The sequence below is a fragment of the Clytia hemisphaerica genome, unplaced genomic scaffold (genome assembly GCF_902728285.1).
Source record: "Clytia hemisphaerica strain Z4C2 unplaced genomic scaffold, Clytia hemisphaerica genome assembly, whole genome shotgun sequence".
Classification (NCBI taxonomy): Eukaryota; Metazoa; Cnidaria; class Hydrozoa; order Leptothecata; family Clytiidae; genus Clytia; species Clytia hemisphaerica.
The window spans coordinates 168,408-190,028 of NW_027104591.1; the positions used below are offsets into that span (position 1 = coordinate 168,408).

Consider the following 21,621-nt stretch of genomic DNA (forward strand, 5'->3'; position numbering starts at 1 on the left):
GTTCTACACTGGGCGAAATCATAGATTCACCAAATTGTAAATATAGTAAATATATATATAAAAAACGGTATTTCAATGAATTTCAAGCGGACTTTGAAAGTCCATCTTTCGAACGTGTAAATATCTGAAATATAGTGAACAAATCAATAGAAAACCAATATGTTTCGTATCAATATTTACAATGCAAATATGTTTTAGAAGATTACTCCAGTTTAGTTTTAAATTCACTCGAATAATTTTAATTCAGAGAACACCTAATTGTATGGTGTTTATATTATATTTTTGAGCGGTTTGTGTAATTTACGATGCGCGATCCAACGATTCACGATGCACGATGCACGATCCATGCATATATTATGTTAATTATTCTAATTATGCATTTTCAGGTTTTAGTAATCACATATTTTAATTCCTTCTTTTGGAAAATCAATGTAAAGTATGCGTGTATATATATTTTAACCTCGACAATAAAATCAAATAAAAACATAAACTTTTTTGCCCATGCTTTGAATTTGTAACCTTTTTATTTAAAAAAAAACGTTTCTCCGATTAAACCAACCAAATGCATTGGATTGAGACAGGGTTATAAACAAAAATTTACAATATTGTGGTAAAGTAGGGAAGACGTTTTTTAATGAAGAGCGCGTGTATAAACTCACCGGGTGTTTTTCCACTGACAGATTAGAGAAGGATAATCCGAAGTCGTTAACTCGACAACAAAAGAATCAATTAAATAAATCCCGATTATGTTGGAAACACAAACTCTATCCATTGAAAGTTAAACCAAATTGAAATATCGTTAATCTCCCATTGTTTTATTCGTGAAATTTTGCGTAGCAACTATTTAATAACTCTTCCTCAGTAACCGAAAACTTGTCTTTGGAAGCCTGTTATGACAGTTCTGTGACAAAAATGGAGAATGTTTTAACAATGTACGCAGCAAGTAAAGTTTTTCAAGGCAATAGAGAAAGGCGGGAAGTCTGCAATCTATGGTGGACTGAAAAACACTTCGAAAAATACTTCACTAATACACGTAATCAAGTAATGTTACATTTGTCACGAATGATGACATGTGGCTTTCCCTATCTACTTTGTGCTATACAAAGCGTAACAAGCGATGACTTACACATTTCATACTACACTTCCATGACTATTTGAAACATAACCACACTTTATTATGAATGCGTGTCATACTATCATACCAAACTTACACATCACCCTCTACCATGATGACATAATACAAAGTGAGTATTGCAATATACCCCTCAGGTAATGGTAATTGCAGTAATTTCGGTAATCACGGTAATCACGCCCTTACGCCACAATATATCGCCCTTAATAGCGCCACACATAATAAGACAATGTATACAATGTACCCTCAGGAAATGGTAATTGCAGTAATTTCGGTAATCACGGTAATACACACACCCTTTGCCACAACATATCGCCCTTTATAGCGCCACACCAATGTATACAATATACCCCTCAGGTATGGTAATTGCAGTAATTTCGGTAATCACGGTAATCACCCCTTACGCCACAATATATCGCCCTTTATAACGCCACACACATAATAAGACAATGTATACAATATACCCCTCAGGTAATGTAATTGCATAATTTCGGTAATCACGGTAATCACGCCCTTACGCCACAATATATCGCCCTTAATAGCGCCACACCATAATAAGACAATGTATACAATATACCCCTCAGGAAATGGTAATTGCAGTAATTTCGGTAATCACGGTAATCACACCCTTATGCCACAACATATCGCCCTTTATAGCGCCACACCAATGTAAACATATCCCCCTCAGGTATGGTAATTGCAGTAATTTCGGTAATCACGGTAATCACGCCCTTACGCCACAATATATCGCCCTTTATAACGCCACACCATAATAAGACAATGTATACAATATACCCCTCAGGTAATGGTAATTGCAGTAATTTCGGTAATCACGGTAATCACACCCTTATGCCACAACATATCGCCCTTTATAGCGCCACACCAATGTATACAATGTACCCCTCAGGAAATGGTAATTGCAGTAATTTCGGTGATCACGGTAATCACACCCTTACGCCACAACATATCGCCCTTTATAGCGCCACACCAATGTATACAATATACCCCTCAGGTAATGGTAATTGCAGTAATTTCGGTAATCACGGTAATCACGCCCTTACGCCACAATATATCGCCCTTTATAACGCCACACCATAATAAGACAATGTATACAATAACCCCTCAGGTAATGGTAATTGCAGTAATTTCGGTAATCACGGTAATCACGCCCTTACGCCACAATATATCGCCCTTTATAACGCCACACCATAATCAGACAATGTATACAATATACCCCTCAGGTAATGGTAATTGCAGTAATTTCGGTAATCACGGTAATCACGCCCTTACGCCACAATATATCGCCCTTTATAGCGCCACACCATAATAAGACAATGTATACAATATACCCCTCAGGTAATGGTAATTGCAGTAATTTCGGTAATCACGGTAATCACGCCCTTACGCCACAATATATCGCCCTTAATAGCGCCACACCATAATAAGACAATGTATACAATGTACCCCTCAGGAAATGGTAATTGCAGTAATTTCGGTAATCACGGTAATCACACCCTTATGCCACAACATATCGCCCTTTATAGCGCCACACCAATGTATACAATATACCCCTCAGGTAATGGTAATTGCAGTAATTTCGGTAATCACGGTAATCACGCCCTTACGCCACAATATATCGCCCTTTATAGCGCCACACCATAATAAGACAATGTATACAATATACCCCTCAGGTAATGGTAATTGCAGTAATTTCGGTAATCACGGTAAATCCACGCCCTTACGCCACAATATATCGCCCTTTATAACGCCACACCATAATCAGACAATGTATACAATATACCCCTCAGGTAATGGTAATTGCAGTAATTTCGGTAATCACGGTAATCACGCCCTTACGCCACAATATATCGCCCTTTATAAGGCCACACCATAATAAGACAATGTATACAATATACCCCTCAGGTAATGGTAATTGCAGTAATTTCGGTAATCACGGTAATCACGCCTTTACGCCACAATAAATCGCCCTTAATAGCGCCACACCATAATAAGACAATGTGGCGTAAGGGTGTGATTACCGTGATTACCGAAATTACTGCAATTACCATTACCTGAGGGGTATATTGTATACATTGGTGTGGCGCTATAAAGGGCGATATGTTGTGGCGTAAGGGTGTGATTACCGTGATTACCGAAATTACTGCAATTACCATTTCCTGAGGGGTACATTGTATACATTGTCTTATTATGGTGTGGCGCTATTAGGGCGATATATTGTGGCGTAAGGGCGTGATTACCGTGATTACCGAAATTACTGCAATTACCATTACCTGAGGGGTATATTGTATACATTGTCTTATTATGGTGTGGCGCTATAAAGGCGATATATTGTGGCGTAAGGGCCGTGATACCGTGATTACCGAAATTACTGCAATTACCATTACCTGAGGGGTATATTGTATACATTGGTGTGGCGCTATAAAGGGCGATATGTTGTGGCATAAGGGTGTGATTACCGTGATTACCGAAATTACTGCAATTACCATTTCCTGAGGGGTACATTGTATACATTGTCTTATTATGGTGTGGCGCTATTAAGGGCGATATATTGTGGCGTAAGGGCGTGATTACCGTGATTACCGAAATTACTGCAATTACCATTACCTGAGGGGTATATTGCAATACTCACTTTGTATTATGTCATCATGGTAGAGGGTGATGTGTAAGTTTGGTATGATAGTATGACACGCATTCATAATAAAGTGTGGTTATGTTTCAAATAGTCATGGAAGTGTAGTATGAAATGTGTAAGTCATCGCTTGTTACGCTTTGTATAGCACAAAGTAGATAGGGAAAGCCACATGTCATCATTCGTGACAAATGTAACATTACTTGATTACGTGTATTAGTGAAGTATTTTTCGAAGTGTTTTTCAGTCCACCATAGATTGCAGACTTCCCAGAAAGGCGTCGGCGAAATTTTTTACAAAACTTGTACTTTTACTACAGACATAGTAAACTGAAAACCCAACTGATATTATTTCTTCTCTCCTCAAGAATGGCTCAAAGGAGATATTGGATGACCTGTTATGATCAAAACTGGTTTAGGAATCTTTGGGCGATACGAAATAATCAAATTGCTGCTGAATTATTTAAAAAGGAATTCCGTGTTAGTCCACAAACATTTCAAGAAATCATTAACATAGTAACACGGCCCATGATACGACAGAACACAATGTTACGTGACGCCATTCCTCTTGAAAAACGGGTTGCAGTTGCTATTTGGCGTTTATCTACTGGTAATAGTTACAGAGTAGTGGCAAAAGCCTTCGGAGTCGGAATTAAGAGTGTACATGTGATATTGTTAGAATTTTGCTACACCCTAAAAATAATGTCTGGACATTATATAAGGTTTCCCACTACAGAAGTTGAAACCTCATTGGAAATTCTCAAGTTCAAGAATATGACTGGCACTGTCATTCCCCAAGTGGTGGGGTGCATTGATGGAACACACATAGAAATTACATGCCCATCAATTCCAAACAAAGACGATTACTTTTGTAGGAAACAGTATTATTCAATAAATACACAAGCAGTTGTTGGGGGGAAACTTATGTTCTTAGATGTGGCTACTGGATTTCCGGGCTGTATGCACGATGCAAGAGTTTTACGTAACACCTCATTATTCCACAATGCAAACAACGGTTCTATTCTGAATGAACCGTCATGTCAAGTAATGGGATATACAGTGAAACCGTTTTTATTGGGTGATAGTGCATATCAACCTTTGCAATGGATAGTTAAACCATACACGCGTCACAGACAACTAACACGTGAAGAAAGAAAGTACAACAGGATTATTTCTCAAAGCAGATCAGTTGTCGAACGAGGTTTTGGAATGCTTAAAGTCAGATGGAGATGTCTTTTAAAGGCACTAGAGCAAGGAATTCAACACATTCCGGCTATTATTACGGCATGCTGTGTCCTACATAACATATGTCAGAAAAACAATGAAGAACTTGATCAAGATGATAATGTGTTATTGCAACAAATAATTAGAGACTTGAGGAATCGTAATCCTCAATATGTTAACCCAATAAATAATTTACAAACATTCGATCAACAAAGAGATCTCCTAACCCGATATTTAGATACATTTTAGTTCTATATCCTATAGTTTATTCCAAAAGTTCTGGCAGTCCACACATTTTGGTCAATTCCTCTTGAAGGAAAACGATATAATCAAAAGTAATACCTCGTTGAAAAGATAATTCTGAGTGGAAGATTAGAAACTTTTAAAAATTTTCGAAAGATCCAAAAGTGAAAATGAAAAATGAAGAAGAAAAAAATGAAGATTTTTTCTACTTGTTTAAAATATTTCAATTTATATTTTTCTGAAACTTTGAACTTCGCTGATTTCGAATATGTATTCAGATTTGTCTTATCTTTCTTTGACCAAAAGCTACAGTCCTCCGAAGTGGGTCCATTTAGCCTGTTTTTGCCCATTTTTGACCGTTTTAAGCCTACTTTGCAGAGAGCTGTAGCGTTTGATCGAAGAAAGATGTGAAAAATCGGAATACATATTTGAAATCAGCGAAGTTCCAAGTTTCAGAAAAAGATAAATTGAAATATTTTAAACAAGTAGAAAAAATCTTCATTTTTTTCTTCTTCGTTTTTCATTTTCATTTTCGAATTTTTCGAAAATTTTTAAAATTTTATAATCTTCCACTTAGAATTATCTTTTCAGCGAGGTATTACTTTTGATTATATCTTTTTTCCTTCAAGAGGAATTGACCAAAATGTGCGGACTGCCAGAACTTTTGGAATAAACTTTAGTTCTTTAAATTATGAAAAAGCAAATTAGTTTTTATCATATGTTTTTATTTATCTTTCATAACTTTAGCTAATTCTAACAAAAATTTCATCTCTTTCTCTTTTTGTGTTTCTTCGAATTTCTGTTGAAGCTCCACCATTTTTGTAAAGAAGGTCTCAGTTCTTTTATCAGACTCCTCAACTAGAGTTTTTAGTGAGGTTACAGTCTCACTAGATTTACGTTTTGTCCCACTACTTCTGAAAATATTTTGCTGGACTTGCTCCCTTGAAGGTGGGACCACTTGATTTGCTTGTGAAGATGGAGCGGCTGTTGTTGCTGTTGTTGTAATTGTTTGATTTGGTCCAGTGGAACTTATGGCCTGGTTGGCTCTAGTTGTGGTTGTGTGAGTTGTACCTTCGCTGGCTCTCGTTGTAGTTGTTGTTTTATTTTGTCCAGTTGCGGTCTGGGTAGAGTTGGTTTGAGATATAATCGTTACATGTCATGATTAGTTTGGGATCTGCCAGTGGCTAGAATGGGTCCAGTTGGGTTGCTTGGTCCATTATTTGTTGTTGTAGGTGTAGTCTGAAGTGTTGATGGTCCGATGGATGTAGATCTAGATGATTGAAGACCTGAGACGAATAAAAATGACACCTTTTGTAAATATTTTTTGTTTTTCAAGTTAAAAAAAAGACAATACTCTCTTAACAAATGACTTTCCTTCTCAGTACATCGTAAAGTTAACATTTTTACATTTTTGTACTTTTTCACATTGTTTTCAAAAAGAAATTTATAATCTTCACATTGACGTCTACCTATTTTCAAAATTTTTGTCTTTCCAACAGTATTTGACAGCACTAGAGCTCTGGGATCCTCTTCCATTTCACAGATACACTGTTTATTTTTATAAGAATTCTTTTTATAAGAATCATGAGGCTCAAAATCTTAAGAATTTTAAGAATTAGTTAAGAATCACTCTCAGCCTCAAATAATTTTATAATCAGCGAGAATCTATTCTTCAAAGGTACCTCAGTGTCAATCCACTAACATGAATTTCCCAATTTTTACATAATCCTTTATAACGATAAAATACCTTGTGTAAGTAAAACCGATGTAGATCTTGAAAAAAAATTCAAAAAGTCGACCTTGAAAATTTAAGAATCATTTAAGAATATTCATAGGCTCAAATTAGAAAAAAAATTAAGAATCATGAGGCTCATCTCAATTTATGTAATTCTTATAAAAAATAAACTGTGTATAGTCCGTAGAGGTTGGGAACTGAAGGTACCCACGGGATAACTTTTTTGTTTGACAGAGGCTACCTTAAGGGGTTTCCGGTCAAATCTAAGTTTATAGATCGTTTCGTCGAATTTACAATTTCGTTACCAAAATAAATCCTCGCCAAATTTAGAAATTTCATTATCTCGCCGAAATAAATTCCGCATGCGTAAGCCGTCGGCAGAAAAGTTGTGATTTTTTTCTGAAGTGCAAAACCTCTATGGTAAAGAAGGGGTTTAGGTAGAAAACTTATAAGATGGTAACTTCTCACCTTTTTGATTAATGCCAACTTGGAAAACATAAGGCAGTCTGTGCGGATCACGGTCACTTAAAACTTCATCGAATACCTCATAATAGGGACTCGTTTGAAGATCTCCCCCAGTTTGATGGTTGTTATGCTCTTTGGCCTTGTTGTATGCTTCCTTTAAGTTTTTAATTTTTGTTCGGCATTGCTGAGCTGTCTTAATTTTCGGTCCACTTTGGCTTATTGATTGTGCTATGTTGTTGTAAAATGCGTCATTCAAGATTTTACCGTAGTTGTTTCTCCACATTGACACCAACATGTCGGATTCTCCGGCGGTCCAGGTACAGCGTTCGCCCTGATGTGGTTCTTGCTGCCGTTCCTGCCTTTTCTGAGAATTCATTTGTTGACCTTGTGTATTCAGTTGTTGAAAAAATGTTTGGTTGGGAGCCTGATGCCTGTGACTTCCAATTAGTTGTGGATAAGAATGATTGTACACCCACTCTTCAAAAGAAGGAGGTCGAATATAGCCATATTTTTGATGAAAGTATACCAAAAAATCTTGATATGCTGCTCTTTGATCCATCTTCGAACATATGCATACATATGACACTTCAGTGAAAGAAATTGTCCTATTTATTGCTAATCCACTAAAACTTGCTCAGGGGCATGTATGAAGTTACAAAAGATTTTACGATCAAAGCCTGATGTTGATGTGGGAATTAAAGCCCTCCTCTGAAAAGAAACCATTATCGTGTTGCATGCTTCTTTTCATTTCTTTTTACGAACTATAGAATTAACCTTTTCACAGTTTAACAACTATTTCATTAAGTATATTGGCTTGATTTTGTCAGTGGAAAAACACCCACCTTTTTTGAGAAAGATCAAATGAATTAACTTGATCATCACAGAGGCGGATCTGGGATTTTTCTGAGGGGGTTCAAAAATCTCTTTTCAAAAAAATATTTTCGGGACAAACGTTTTGGGCGTAAATTTTGCACCCGCCCTGTTTGGGCGGTGTCACCTTTTTTCCATTCAACATGGGGGCGTTATTGAGCGCCTGCACGTCTGCAGTTCCCATTACCTATGCCATAGCGGGTTAACATGCGTTGAAAGGAGGGTGGTAGGCCAATTTTTTTTTTGACCCGGCTTGAACAGACAGATGCTGAACGTGTAATAATCGTTTGTGGTGATATTGATATATACATTGGGAAATTCCCTAACTGCAATTGCGCACATCTAGTTTATTCTTTTCAATCTTATCATACAAAACGTTCATAAAACGCATAAATAAAACGGAAATATAGTAGTTTGAGCAAAGAAATATAGTATTGCATTACTTATATTTCTTTGGTTTGACCTTTTATTTTGATAAAACAGACACCCAGATCATGCTCAAGACTGCTTGTTTGGAGTATATTCTTTTATATATTCATTGTTCTTGCAGAAAATGTTTTTGAGAGAGCCATAGATAAAAGAGCAAATAAATGGTTTTGAAGAAAAGTTTGAAGAAAAAACAAGACAATTTATAATATTAAATACTTTACACACTTCAGTTTCATTTCGTGAATATTTAAAACATAGTAAAAAAGTTCGATATTTTATTCTTATAACCATTTTCTATGGAATTTCTTTGTAGCGAATTAATTGGCTGACAATCAATCAGAAACTTTTCATGTTGAGTATGTTTACATTATAAAACCAGAAATGGATAATATTTTGAAAACAGTGATCAAGTTAAAAAATAAAGGAGATTATTGCCCCGCAGGGGCTTTTGTTGCTTCACGTAGCGGACTTGCTCGCCAGAAAAATATTCATGATTCAGATTCATGTTCATGTTGTTTCTTCCGATTCTGAGCGGGCCGCGCGCGGTTAAAAAATGTTCGCGCGCGATATCTCTTTTGCTGCTACTTGTATTGATTTCCTAGCTATGCACGGACAGAGAAGTAGCTTCCCGTCTGCACTGCCAGTCCACACAGCTAAAAGCTTTCACAAACAACAAACAGCACACAAGATTTTATTTTTGCTTGGTCTTTTTAACGTAGTTGCTCAACTGGATTTACTTGAGGGACATTGTTTGCTACTGAATGAATAACTATCAAACTACTGATATTAGATCAAACCTTATACAATTGTCAGAATGGACGATGGACATCTTCAATGACAGTTTGTTACACACACACACAGACAGAGTGTTATGCGCTGCTCTAACGAAACCCTGCTGATATTATAAAGGCATAGACAAAAGGGAAATTGACCGTTAATTCATATTGTTTACCTATATAGTGATTTCATTTTGAAGGAAATTAAATTGAAATTTTTGGTGGAAAGACAAAACCCAGAGTACCCTATAATTATATGGATATTGCATGCGCCGAAAGTAATTTTTCAAAGAGTAAGCCTTGCGCAAAACGTGCCAAAAACTGGTACCAACATCGAGTTTCTTACAAAAGGTTTAGTGAGTGAGACATGCCAATGAAAATATACTATGACTAACATGAACTGATTCATTCTCGTGGACATTTGAAGCACAGTGTTACAGCAAAAAAAATGGTTGTGCATGGGAAGCAGCGAGCAGAAAAATGTAAACAGAAGCGGAAAAAAAGCCGAAAACGATGGATTATGAAGTATTTGATGCTATTTTGTGAATAATTCTTTACGCCAATATTGAAGCTTAAAAAGCAAACTTTGAAAATGCTGTTTATGTCACTGTGTCAGAACGGTACTTCGCTATGTAATGTACGCCGAAGATTTTCAGCCTCATATTATGAACAGACTCGAACACTCTCTCTACTAATACCCCCACGGCACATTGTAGGTACCGTATTGATGTTGAACGCAGGAGTATACTTTGCTCAAATCAAATCTGAACAAACTTTTTGACTTTTTAGAACCAGACGTCCAATAAAATACAAACACAATGTTGTACATGTGAAGTGAAAAGTTTTTAACCATGTTGACGGTGGTTGCAACAGGACACAGTATTTGAAAATTCCCCTGGCAATTTTGAGAGCAACTATCAAATTCATATCTTTAGTAACCATGAAGAAATTTTATTCTAACTGAAAACTTTTTGCAGAAACACGTATAAAGATTGTTAAAGTTTTTCAGATAATTTTCAGTAACCTTTGATACAAATAAATTATATCTACAGTATGCCACCAGTCCAAAGTTACTTACTTTTTAAATTTCAAATCAAATGACTGAAATTATATTCAATTTCATTTTCAAATTCACCTTTTAATCTGCATTATGTATATTCTTTATGAAAGGGAAGCACTTTCAGTTTCACAGTACACATTCTTATGTTTGGGTTTTCAAAAGGGATTTTTATTAGATTTTTATCTTGTGATTGAAGAAAATCAACTTTGATATCATTCTAGTTCTTAATATGTTGCGAAACCTGTAATGGTTTTAATTTAAGTCACTTTGCATCAGAAAGGGTAGATTAAACATTTTTTTTTTTGATTGACACTTTCGTTATGTATGGATCTTACTGAGAAAATTTTAACCGCATCGGCTCGTGCTTCTTAACTTTAAACAGCTCTAGTAACATTGAGCACTTTTTATGAAGACTCATTTCACCAATTTATAGTCTGATTATGATTCCCTTGCTCTCTTCATGACCAAGTTCCTCTGGGCTAATATCTGCTATCGGCGGGGCATTCATAGCGACAGCTAATTGCTAGTTTATATAATACATACAAGGGAATACAATATTCTTAAGATGGAAAAATAAAAGTTTGCCAAAAAGTGGAGTACACCATGAGTACTGATATAATGTGTTTTATGTGCAAATAGACTCAAGAAATTCTAGCTCTCATTCAGAAATTAGATGAATAATCTCATTAAAAAGTACTTTTTACATTCAAAGTAAAAAGTTTGATATTTTTTTCCCCAAAAAACCCAAGGAAAATGAAGGTTTTGGCACTTTATCAGGAAAATTTCATAAATTGGAGGTCATTACAAAATGCTAATTGGGTGATTTTTACCCAAAAAATTGCGAAATGACCACCTACAATTAAGCACAAGAGGGTAATTTTTTCAGAGGTCACCAATGTCTCTTTTTGTTAAAGAGGTCACCAATGTCTCTTTTTGTATAAAAGTACCATATTTTCATATGATCAACGTAAAAGTAATCTTAGTTTTGTTTTGCAAGTATAAAGTGGTATGAACTCTCTCTTCTTATGACATGACGAAACCAAAAATATTTCCTCGCATCACATTATCTTGAAGCATGCATGAAGGTTCACCTTTCCAGAAATTTCATTCTTCAACCAAATTCAATCAAATTGCTAAAATGTTGTCCCCTAACCTTTCTTCCAGTCTCTGTTATAAAACAAATTTTCTTTTGTTTTTCTATAACAGTTTTCAAAAATAAAGCTAGCTAGCTTTTTTTCCATGTGAAATTCATCAATGTCCAATGATGGGAGAAGAATCTCTCGAAACGTAGCCATGTGAAATTCATCAATGTCCAATGATGGGAGAAGAATCTCTCGAAACGTAGCCAATCGCAAATCTCGTGATCCATATATAGCTACCTAGGTAGATTTTTCCCCGTGATATTCTCGATGCCCTATGATGGGAGAAGAGCCAAACGTAAATTCGTGATTATATTCAAGACACGATAAACTTCCACCAAATATTCACAAATAAGTCCTTAATTTCCCATAAATAAATTCCAAACTTCATTTATCAAGCAAAATTGATTTAAGTTTTGTTTTTGTTGGTATGATATGAATGCTTTTCCTTAAAGATAAACCAAAACAAAAATGTTTCCTCAGAATGAAAGTCTTTTTCTTTTGTCACTCTTCAACTTCACCACATCAAACAAAAGCAGATGAAAATTCCATCACACAGAGTCTTTGTCAAATCATCATACATTGATTGGTATTGTTGTGTGATTCTCAAATTTACTGATTAAATTGAACCAAAAATGTCCTTCCTGCATGGAAAGTGATATTGACTATCCGTAGATCTAACACGATTTTTTTTCCTATCCGTAATTCCGTTTTCAGGGGGTAGTGGGTATTAACAGTTAGGTAGGGTCAGGGTTGCTAGTAACGGCTTGTCACTGTGCCGGGTGCATACTCGGCGCCTTGGGCCCCGCAGGGTTGCTAGTAACGGCTCGAATTTCAGTCAGGTTAAAAAAGGGGTACTTTTACCCATATTATAATAACATTACCCCCGTCTTTTTTGTCATTCTATAAGTATTTCCAAATTTCGTCTTCTGCTGTGCGAGTGTGGCTCAACGGATAGCGTGTTGGCTTCCGAATCCGAAGGTCTTTCTTTAGTGGTGGTTCGAATCCGACCCGGTGCGATGATTTGATTGGTCGAAAAATGATTGACAGGTATCATAACTTAGTCAGAAATGAGATACTAAGTCTCAAACAGTCAGTAGAAGCAAAGATACAGAAGAAAGATAGGAAAGGAAAAAGAGTAGAAGGAGTGTTAGATATACGGATAGTAGTTATCACCTACCTTCCTGCATTGAACGCTTGCAAAGAAGTGAGGTCGTTTGCCGTACGAATGGCTACCCTTCAAATCATTTCAATATTTTGCCGGCGACGAAATGCGACTGAAAGTTATTTTTGTAGGAAAATCGTTTACGCTCAAAACGGTCGGTCTCGTATTTTCGAGAAATTTCCTTGAACCACCTCAAATTTGCCATTTCACTGGATGCATTTTCTGAACCAGGTTCAAAATCAAAGATTTTCCTAGCACAGAACACAGCTAGATATTAATCCCGCAAAAAAAAAGTCATAACAAAGATTTTTTACAGCGCGGGAAAGCTAGCTACTCCGTACACACATAACCTAAAGATTTTTTAGCGCGGAAAAAGCTAAGTTTGTCGCGCGCACCACGGAAACGCACGCCACATGCATACAACCCCTGGTAAAATAATATCGAGAAAAAGAAAAATCAGTTCCGATCAGAAAACTAGATTTCACTTCAAGAAAGGGTCTTTGTTTTTTTTATTTACTAAAAGGGTTGGGGTGGTTCAGCTGAACCATTTGAACCCCCTCAGATCCGCCGCTGCATCAAACAAAGAAAAAGATCAAATAAATAAAAGCACCAGTTGCAATTCAGTGAAAGGCTTTTATAAGAACATGCCAAAAGTAATAATGTAGGCAATGATTCCTTGTTTACATTATTCACTGTTCTTAAAAAAATAATGAACGTACTAAAATGAGTTTGTGTCTTAATAAATTTTTCGCGCCAAAACTTTTCTATGACGTCAAGGCTTTTTCATTTTAAAAACGAGTGAGGCATGCGGCGAACATTTTCTTTCTGTCGTTATATCAATTTTTGTTTTTTTCTACACAGAAGATATAAGTTATTTTAATCATTCTGATTATGATAAATTATTTCCCCTTCTTTTTTTAATTTTTCTTCGTTATTGTTATATGATGTTTGTAGCTAGCATTATGAAAACTTATTCGTGCATAATTAGAATGATTAACATAATATATGCATGGATCGTGCATCGCGCATCGTGAATCGTTGGATCGCGCATCGTAAATTACACAAACCGATTTTTGAGAGTATCTTAAGTAAAATTTAATAATGTAACCCCCTGACCAGATGCCAGATTCGCTTTACGAAATCAAAACATTGAAAACCAGTTTTCCATTTTGTGGTTTCTTTGAGTGTTAAAGTTGGAGTGGTGGAAGTGATAAGCTGATCTGGAGTCTGGTGTAAGAAAAATGAAAAGGAGAAACATAATTCAACCACAAAATCATGATGTGTAAGTATTACTTCACCGATTTATATCAACAAATGAGTCTAGTTAGTGCTATTTCTATCTATCCTAAACTAATGGTCGATCAGACAACACTAATTAAAGGATTTTTTTGTATCTTTTTGTTTCTTTAATTTGCCTTTGCGATTTGTCATGTCATTCACCCAGATCAGGGGTATATTATCTACTTTTTTTTTACTTTTTTGTAAATGTTGTTTTCCTTTGCTGTTCATTTGTTGTTCAAAATGTTTGACTCTTTTGTCTTTCTACACTACAGGTCGTGATGCTGTATCATAACATAAATTGCACGAAACCATTTCTCGTCAAGTAAATCAAGAGTAAGGTAAGGGAATTATCTGCTTATTTGTATGCTACTTTTTTTAAAAGAACTATAAGCTGGATAATTTGCTATATATGTAGATATTTCAAGTTTTTTTTTGAGCAGTGAAATGTTTTTGGCAAAGCTTTCTTCTCAATTTTTTACTTTTCTGAGATATGATTAAAATTCATGATTATCTTTGTTTGTGAATGAATAATAGACCTTTTCGCCTTTGCGTCCGCCATATTGAATTGTATGCAAAAATACAGGGTTGGTGTAATTTAAGATGCACGATCTAACGATTTACGATTCACGATGCGCGATCCATGCATAAAGTATGCTGATTATTCCTAATAATTATCATAAAACTTAAATTATATAACATAATTCTAAAACAATGGCATAATCTTTTCTCGCTTTTGTTTACCCGGTAAATTTATGCAACAAAAAAGAAATGAGTAAGTAATGGAACTACGAATAATTACGACCGTAAAATTATGAAAAAACTAACTTACATAATCATCATAATGTTGATAGTGGAAGCTACCTTGTGAACATAATCTTACAATAGACAGATAGTGTAGTAATCAATGCACAAGAAATATTTTTGCTCTCTCATAATCAAATATAGGAATTTCTTTCTTAAAGCAAATAAAAGAATATATTGGCAAACAATATGTTTTGCGGACTGTAATGTACGAAGCTAAAAACTGGTGCTCTATTATGAGAAAGAATTTTCTTTCGGTAAACAATTCCCCTATTGATTCAAGTTATGAAAAAGAGCGAGAGAACAGAAGGTGAATGCACGTGGTTTTCACTTTCTTTTATTTAAATATAATTTGTATAATCTTACATAAACGATGTTTTCAAAAATAATTGAGTTTCAGCGAATGAAAGTTTGTAAATTGCCTAAATATTTAATCATAATTTACATAATTACGCATGAATTAACATATCTTATGCACGGATCGCGAATCGTAAATCGTAAATCGTTAGATCGTGCATCTTAAATTACACCAACCCAAAAATACAGGAACAAAAATGCCGTGGTTGGATTTAGTTGGAATGTATGCAAAACATATGCAAGTTTACACAAAGATTAAAAAGACAACAAAGCATCTTATAAATAAATATTATAATCATTAGAACAATAAAAGATGGAATTTCTTAATCCAAAAGGAAATATTTACAGAACGACAAAAGCCTTTTAGGAATTTGTTCTTAAAGACATTGCATATTCTGTTTTCATGCCATTAAGAAATTCCACGAAGACGGAGTACACACATCAAACTTTCAAAACACGCAAACTGAAAGCAGTAATTATGACGTCACACTTTATCAATGTTTTGATTTGATCATTTGGCGGCTCTATTCCCAGGAGAATAATTTGCCGTCAGCCGAATAAGGATTGTTTTTTACCTTCGCGGGTGATTTTTCAGTTTGAGATTCTGTCTAATGTTATGGTCTTTTGAAGTGCTTGTTCTAAGAGATGAGTGAATATAATTGTTTTTAGTTTTCAAGAGAAGCAAATTTAATTTTTATTCTACAAGATTACACTTTAATATAATGCCAATTATGCATGTAAGTTTTTATTTAATACTTTCTTTTTGCATATGTTTTGCATACTTTCTAAGGGAATTTCACCACGGCAATTCGGCAACCATAATTTTTGCATACAATTCAATATGGCGGACGCAAAGGCGAAAAGGTCTATGGAGCAATATACATCAGTTTTGTTTATTTCTATACAGGTTAAATGACTTTATCAAGCACTGAAACTGTACAACTCTCTGCACCATAAAGAACCTACACTACATGATGTGACAGACAAAACGAGAAAGGTATTTATCACAGAATTCAATTCAATTTTTTCAACTATTCCTAGTCCATTTGCTTTACAAGGTAACCTTTTCTCTCGAAACTAGAGATCAAATGTATATAAAGTGATTTTACTAAACTGTTGTTTTTTAGCCAATGTTTTGTTAATTTCCCGGAGGGGGGCACTTAGTCAAAATTGGGCATGGGGACGTTCTGCTGGGCAGGGTCCCTTTTTTTATACTCTGAAGATATCTAACAGGGTGCAAAATTTTCTAATTTTCAAGATGAGTTTCTGATAGGGTCGATTTATGTTTTGATTATTTTGGACAATTTTCACGGTGGAAATGAGAAAATTTAAAACTTCTTCGGCTACTTTTATTAATTTTTGCCACTCCAGGGTGAAAATGGGAGATCTTTTAATTTTTTGTTCTGACAGGGTTCCAATTTTGCCAAAAGTTCACATCTGACAGGATCAACTTTTCAAACTCCAGTGGTACTTCCCCGTCGGTCGTCATGGTCAGAGCCCTTGGGTTAATTTCGTGATAAGATTCATATTTACTTTTGATAGTTTGACCATATTATTATCGATTTTTTATTCAGGGAACACCATGAACTGACACGATTTTTGAAGAAAGCTGATTGACTTATGATCCTGAAATCGAGTTATTTGGCAAGTGACGGTTACTGATTTCTTTGATGTTTTGAGTGTTTGTTTCAAGAGCTAAAAGTTGCTTGAAATAGGATACTGATCTTGGAATTTTAATAAAGAAAGTTTAACTTATTTGACTAACACTTTAAGTTTTTGCCCTCATACATTGTATACATAGCATTTGTATTTTTTCTATATTTTTTTACCTTGTAATTTAGATTATCTAAATATTAATTTTACTTTATCTTATTTAATATGAATTTTTAGTTCTTCTAAAGATGAAATAGATCAGTAACATGAAATGTAAACTAAAAAGTAACCTTTGTGTCTTCCTTCCTGTTTAGCTCTATTTTGATACATCGAAACTTAACATTTGCAATTTGGAAATCTTTTAAACTTAACGTTTCAACCTTGTGTAAAGATAATAATTATGAAAATTTTCCTTTAGGAAATGTTTTAAACTTGACATTACATTCCATGGAAAGTTAGTAAATGTAATATTTCCCTTGTTGAAAACTTCTAAACTTGAGATTTCATTATATGTAAAGTTAGTAAATATGATAATTCCATGTGTCAGGAAATGTCTGAATAGGAAATCTCCATCTTTACATTTCGTAGGAAATATGGTCTTTCAAAACGTATGAAATATATAGAAAATGTTAGATTTCCTATATATTTCCTACATTAGAAATCTATGATTTCGCCCAGTGCTATTTACCAGCATGCCAGGAAATTGATATTGTGATGTCCTGAACACAAAAGAGCTTGAGCTTGAAGTTGAACAAAGTTGAATAAAGTTGATTGAGAAATTGTATTGATTGATTAGAAGTGCTATCAACCTAGCTTAAGAGCTAACTGAGTTGAATGATGTAGCCATCTTGATTTGAAAATTGAGTTTGAGAGATGTTAACTCCTCAAAAGCTAGTTGCCCGGGGGGGGGGTACTACCCTTGTCGACCGACGGGGGTGCTCCGCTGAGGTTCGAAAATTGGACCCTACGTGGGACTCGAAATTTGCGAAAAAAGTGACCCTGAATGGGACTGAAATTCCAAAATTTTCTCAAATTTTCTACTTTTTCCCCAAATTTTCCAAAAATAGGCACCCTACGAGGGACTGATTTTTCTATTTTGGTGTTTTTGCGACCCTACCTGGGACTCGTGGAGGTTAAAAAAGGTACCTTGACCAGCGGAGCATCCCCGTAACCCATCTTGCCCTAGTACCCCCCCCCCCGGGGCTAGTTGACAACTGATGACAAAAAGCAAAATGCTGGTTTTGTATCAAAAAGCAAAGTGGAAAAATATTATAAAAAGCTAAGTTGATATGTAATAAATTGTGAATAAGTAAATTATCTTTTGTGTATAAATTATATCTTAATTTTTGTATAAATAATTTATTTTATTAAATTCTTAATTTATGTATAAATTATATAAATTATATAAATTATTTTAAAATTGAATTGTGTATAAAATGCAGAACAAAACAAGGGACAAAGACCAGAACAAAGGTAACGAAGCGAGTGGGGATTGAACCCACGACATACATACTGTCCCGAAAAAAAAACCGAACATTTACGGAAGAGACTAACTACGGGGATGCTTGCGCGACAAAAAAACAACAAAAACAACAAAATTTCGAGATTCCAGTCCAATATCTACGCGTGAAACTATGAGTGCCTCCTCGTCGCTGCGCTCCTGCAGGGGCAAAAATCCTTCTTCACTTCAGTTGTCTCTCTTTGTCCGTCCTTTTGATAGCCGTTGAAAATATCTCTTCTTATACCAGCATAGCAACATAAGAAAAATAGAGTACGCAATGGCAAAGTAAGTCATAGTAGCAGTCGTTAAATGATCAAAAACATGACTAGCCAGGAACATTGAGACAGCTAACATGAATTGTTGTACGACGTTACGGTACGATTCAACGGTACTTGCGGAGTCTGACGGCGTGATAAAAAACAAGAGTGATCTACAATAAGCCGTTGACGCGTAGAAAGGAAACGCACTAAACGTCAGTAACGCTCCAATCAAGATAGTTTGATAAAATAGTCCAATTTCAGATATGCTTATAGAAAACATTAAAAGACTATTCGCCGTCATCGTAGCAATGAACGCCAAAACGTAGAGATAAAAAACATTGATTGGGTTATCGAGTCGTAACCATCGTTCAACCAAGAACATAACAAAAGCTAAGATAACAATGGTGGCAGATAATGTGATGCTGACATGTGTCATTGACCATTTGAACACGAACACTGCAACCATGTTGGTCAACATCTCAGTTTGGCTTTGATACGATAAAAATAACTCACCAATCAATAAAGTGATCACCTCACGATCACGCAATATTGCTTTCAAAGATATCAGTTTCGTTTTGCTCTCAGTACATTTGTTAATCTGATCACCGTCTTCGCGCTGTGTATCTCTCGTTGTAACATTTTCATGGTCCTTATGATCAGTTTCCTTTTCTCTCCTCTTAGATTCTTTCCCATCATCGGAGGAAGGTTCATTTTGCATGAAACCCTCTGTAAACTCTACTTTAATTCTATCGTAAACGGGTTCCCTCGTTAAATTACTCAATTTGAAATAGCCGACTATCGTTGTTAAGAGTGCAAGGATTGCCAAGACAAGCCCAATGAAATTATATTGAGTTAAATGCCACCAACCTAGTTTGATATCGACACCATGAAATAAAGGTGCGCTGCAAGGACCAAGTGTGTTTGCTGCCGTTGAAATGATTGTGTAGCGAGATAAAACACCAACTAATTGGTCTTGTCTGTAAACACGCGAAAATTCCCCTGAAATAAAAACAAATAAAAATAGAATAAAGTGTCCAGTTATCAGCGTGGTAAGCCCTTATTATCCCCTGTCAATAACAAGTTTATGTACCCACGCCGGCAAGATAAGATGACAAAAAAACTTAACTCTTACGTCGATCTCAGTTCACAAAGTTAAAATAGTGTCGTGCATATATGAATATCGATTGCTATTTATCGCCGTCGTACAGACTGTTGGTTACATGGACTAGCCAATATTTTACCTGTTGCGGCAGTAGGTACTCCACATACAAAGCCTGTTAAGAAACGCCCAAACACAGGAAAATAAGGTGATATCGTCCATGTATACATCAGATTGCCAAGAACGTTCAGTGTTAAAGTGAAGATGAAGATTGATCGCAGGTCTCTTGTCCGATCCATGTAATGTCCACAAATCACTGAGCTAGAAATCATAATAATCATGTTATATTACATTAGTATGCCATGACTAATAGGAAGCGGGTGGTTGTTTTTTCCCCCAAAGAAAGTGACAAAATTTGTAAAATTTTGAGAAAGGGCAGGGTTGATCAGTTAAATGAACGTTGAAACAACGCTGTGTGCCAGCTGGGGTTAACCAAAATCTTGATTTGTCCTTTTCCTTTTCTGTCTCAGTCTCTTTTCTATTATCTTAAAACCTGGGTACTTGCTTTAACTATGAATAGGCCTTTTTATGAATTACGTCAGGAACAACACTTGCCTCGTTTTGAAACGATTACTCAAGGTGATTATCTCCGTCGAGGCCTTAAATCATACTTTTATGAAAAGAGCGCACCTCTAAGAAAATCTGTTGGGAATTAGTTGTCATAGCATTATTTCGAAAATGAGGCAAGTGTTGTTCATGACGTCATTTATGAAAATGCTTATTGTGAATTAAACGAAGCCTAACCAAAGTAAAAAAACAACAAACCTGACAAGTCCTGAAGCGAAGATAATCCCCATTGAGATACTGTAAAATAATCGTGGATTTTCTAAGTCGAAATTCTTTTTAAAGTAAAATAAAGCTGTGATTTGGAAAACAGAGTACTCAAAAAATTGTAAACTGCTTTGAATTGTTGTGAGCAGTGTCATCCACCACCGTTTGTTTTTCCATTTCTTTATAACCGCATCTGAGGGGATGTCAGCCATTATTTTTTTTATACTAAAATATGTAAGGTTTCAATTATTAGTGTCGTTGGAAATTTTTGATAAAAGTCAAAGATTCTCTGTCAGGCATCACAGAAAGGTGAGAGAAAGGTGTGCCATGAGCCCCACGAGACACAAATACAAGAAATCATGAATTATATAAATATTAAATTTGAACAAATGCCATAGGTTGCGCTAGACTTTTGCTAGTCTACTTGAGACAGACAGAGAAAAGACAAAGAAAAATATACTTGAAAAATGTCATTAAGAAATGCCAAGTCGGGTTGGTCTAAAAAGCAGGGTAGCTAATTTGGCTAGCCAATTGGGCTAGGTTGTGGGGTACCCGTGTAAATCACAGACTAGAACTAATCTAGTGGAATTTGTATACGCATTCTACAGACCACTCACTGATACAGGCTTTTTGCTCTCTGAGAATACCGTACCATTTCAGTGAAATACTGGTGATAATGGTTCTGGTCAATGTTTTGCTGGTGATGATGGTTCTGGTCAATACATTGCTGGTGATGATGGTTCTGGCCAATTTAATGGGTGATAATGGTTCTGGTCAATGTTTTGCTGGTGATGATGGTTCTGGTCAATACATTGCTGGTGATGATGGTTCTGGCCAATTTAATGGGTGATGATGGTTCTGGTCAATACAATGCTGGTGATTATATTTTCTTGTCAATGCATTGCTGGTGGTAATGGTGATGGTCAATTTAATGGGTGATGATGGTTCTGG

The 21,621-nt window shown here is 35.5% G+C and overlaps 2 protein-coding genes and 1 long non-coding RNA gene across 3 annotated transcripts; 2 read left to right on the forward strand and 1 right to left on the reverse strand.

Annotated features, from left to right (window-relative positions):
• Positions 1 to 4,112: 4,112 nt before the first annotated feature.
• On the forward strand, positions 4,113 to 5,391 carry LOC136823646 (uncharacterized). The gene has a single exon (XM_067079823.1). It carries the CDS (start codon positions 4,151 to 4,153, stop codon positions 5,252 to 5,254), a length of 1,104 nt encoding a protein of 367 aa, XP_066935924.1. The 5' UTR covers positions 4,113 to 4,150; the 3' UTR covers positions 5,255 to 5,391.
• Positions 5,392 to 14,061: 8,670 nt separating this feature from the next.
• Positions 14,062 to 17,072, forward strand: LOC136823640 (uncharacterized). The gene is made up of 4 exons (XR_010849055.1): positions 14,062 to 14,169; positions 14,441 to 14,506; positions 16,234 to 16,323; positions 16,901 to 17,072. It is a non-coding gene; the product is annotated as an uncharacterized lncRNA (long non-coding RNA).
• Positions 17,073 to 18,466: 1,394 nt separating this feature from the next.
• On the reverse strand, positions 18,467 to 20,926 carry LOC136823649 (uncharacterized). Its single transcript, XM_067079826.1, has 3 exons — positions 20,665 to 20,926; positions 19,982 to 20,160; positions 18,467 to 19,739 (listed from the first exon to the last, which is right to left on the reverse strand). Exons 1-3 carry the CDS (start codon positions 20,880 to 20,882, stop codon positions 18,667 to 18,669), a joined length of 1,470 nt encoding a protein of 489 aa, XP_066935927.1. The 5' UTR covers positions 20,883 to 20,926; the 3' UTR covers positions 18,467 to 18,666.
• Positions 20,927 to 21,621: the final 695 nt, after the last annotated feature.

Coding starts and splice junctions, on each gene's coding strand:
- LOC136823646 (XM_067079823.1), top strand. CDS start 4,151: ATGGCTCAAAGGAGATATTGGATGACCTGTTATGATCAAAACTGGTTT.
- LOC136823649 (XM_067079826.1), bottom strand. CDS start 20,882: ATGGCTGACATCCCCTCAGATGCGGTTATAAAGAAATGGAAAAACAAA. Junction 20,161..20,664: donor TTCGCTTCAGGACTTGTCAG/GTTTGTTGTTTT, acceptor TATGATTTCTAG/CTCAGTGATTTGTGGACATT. Junction 19,740..19,981: donor AGTACCTACTGCCGCAACAG/GTAAAATATTGG, acceptor TTTTTATTTCAG/GGGAATTTTCGCGTGTTTAC.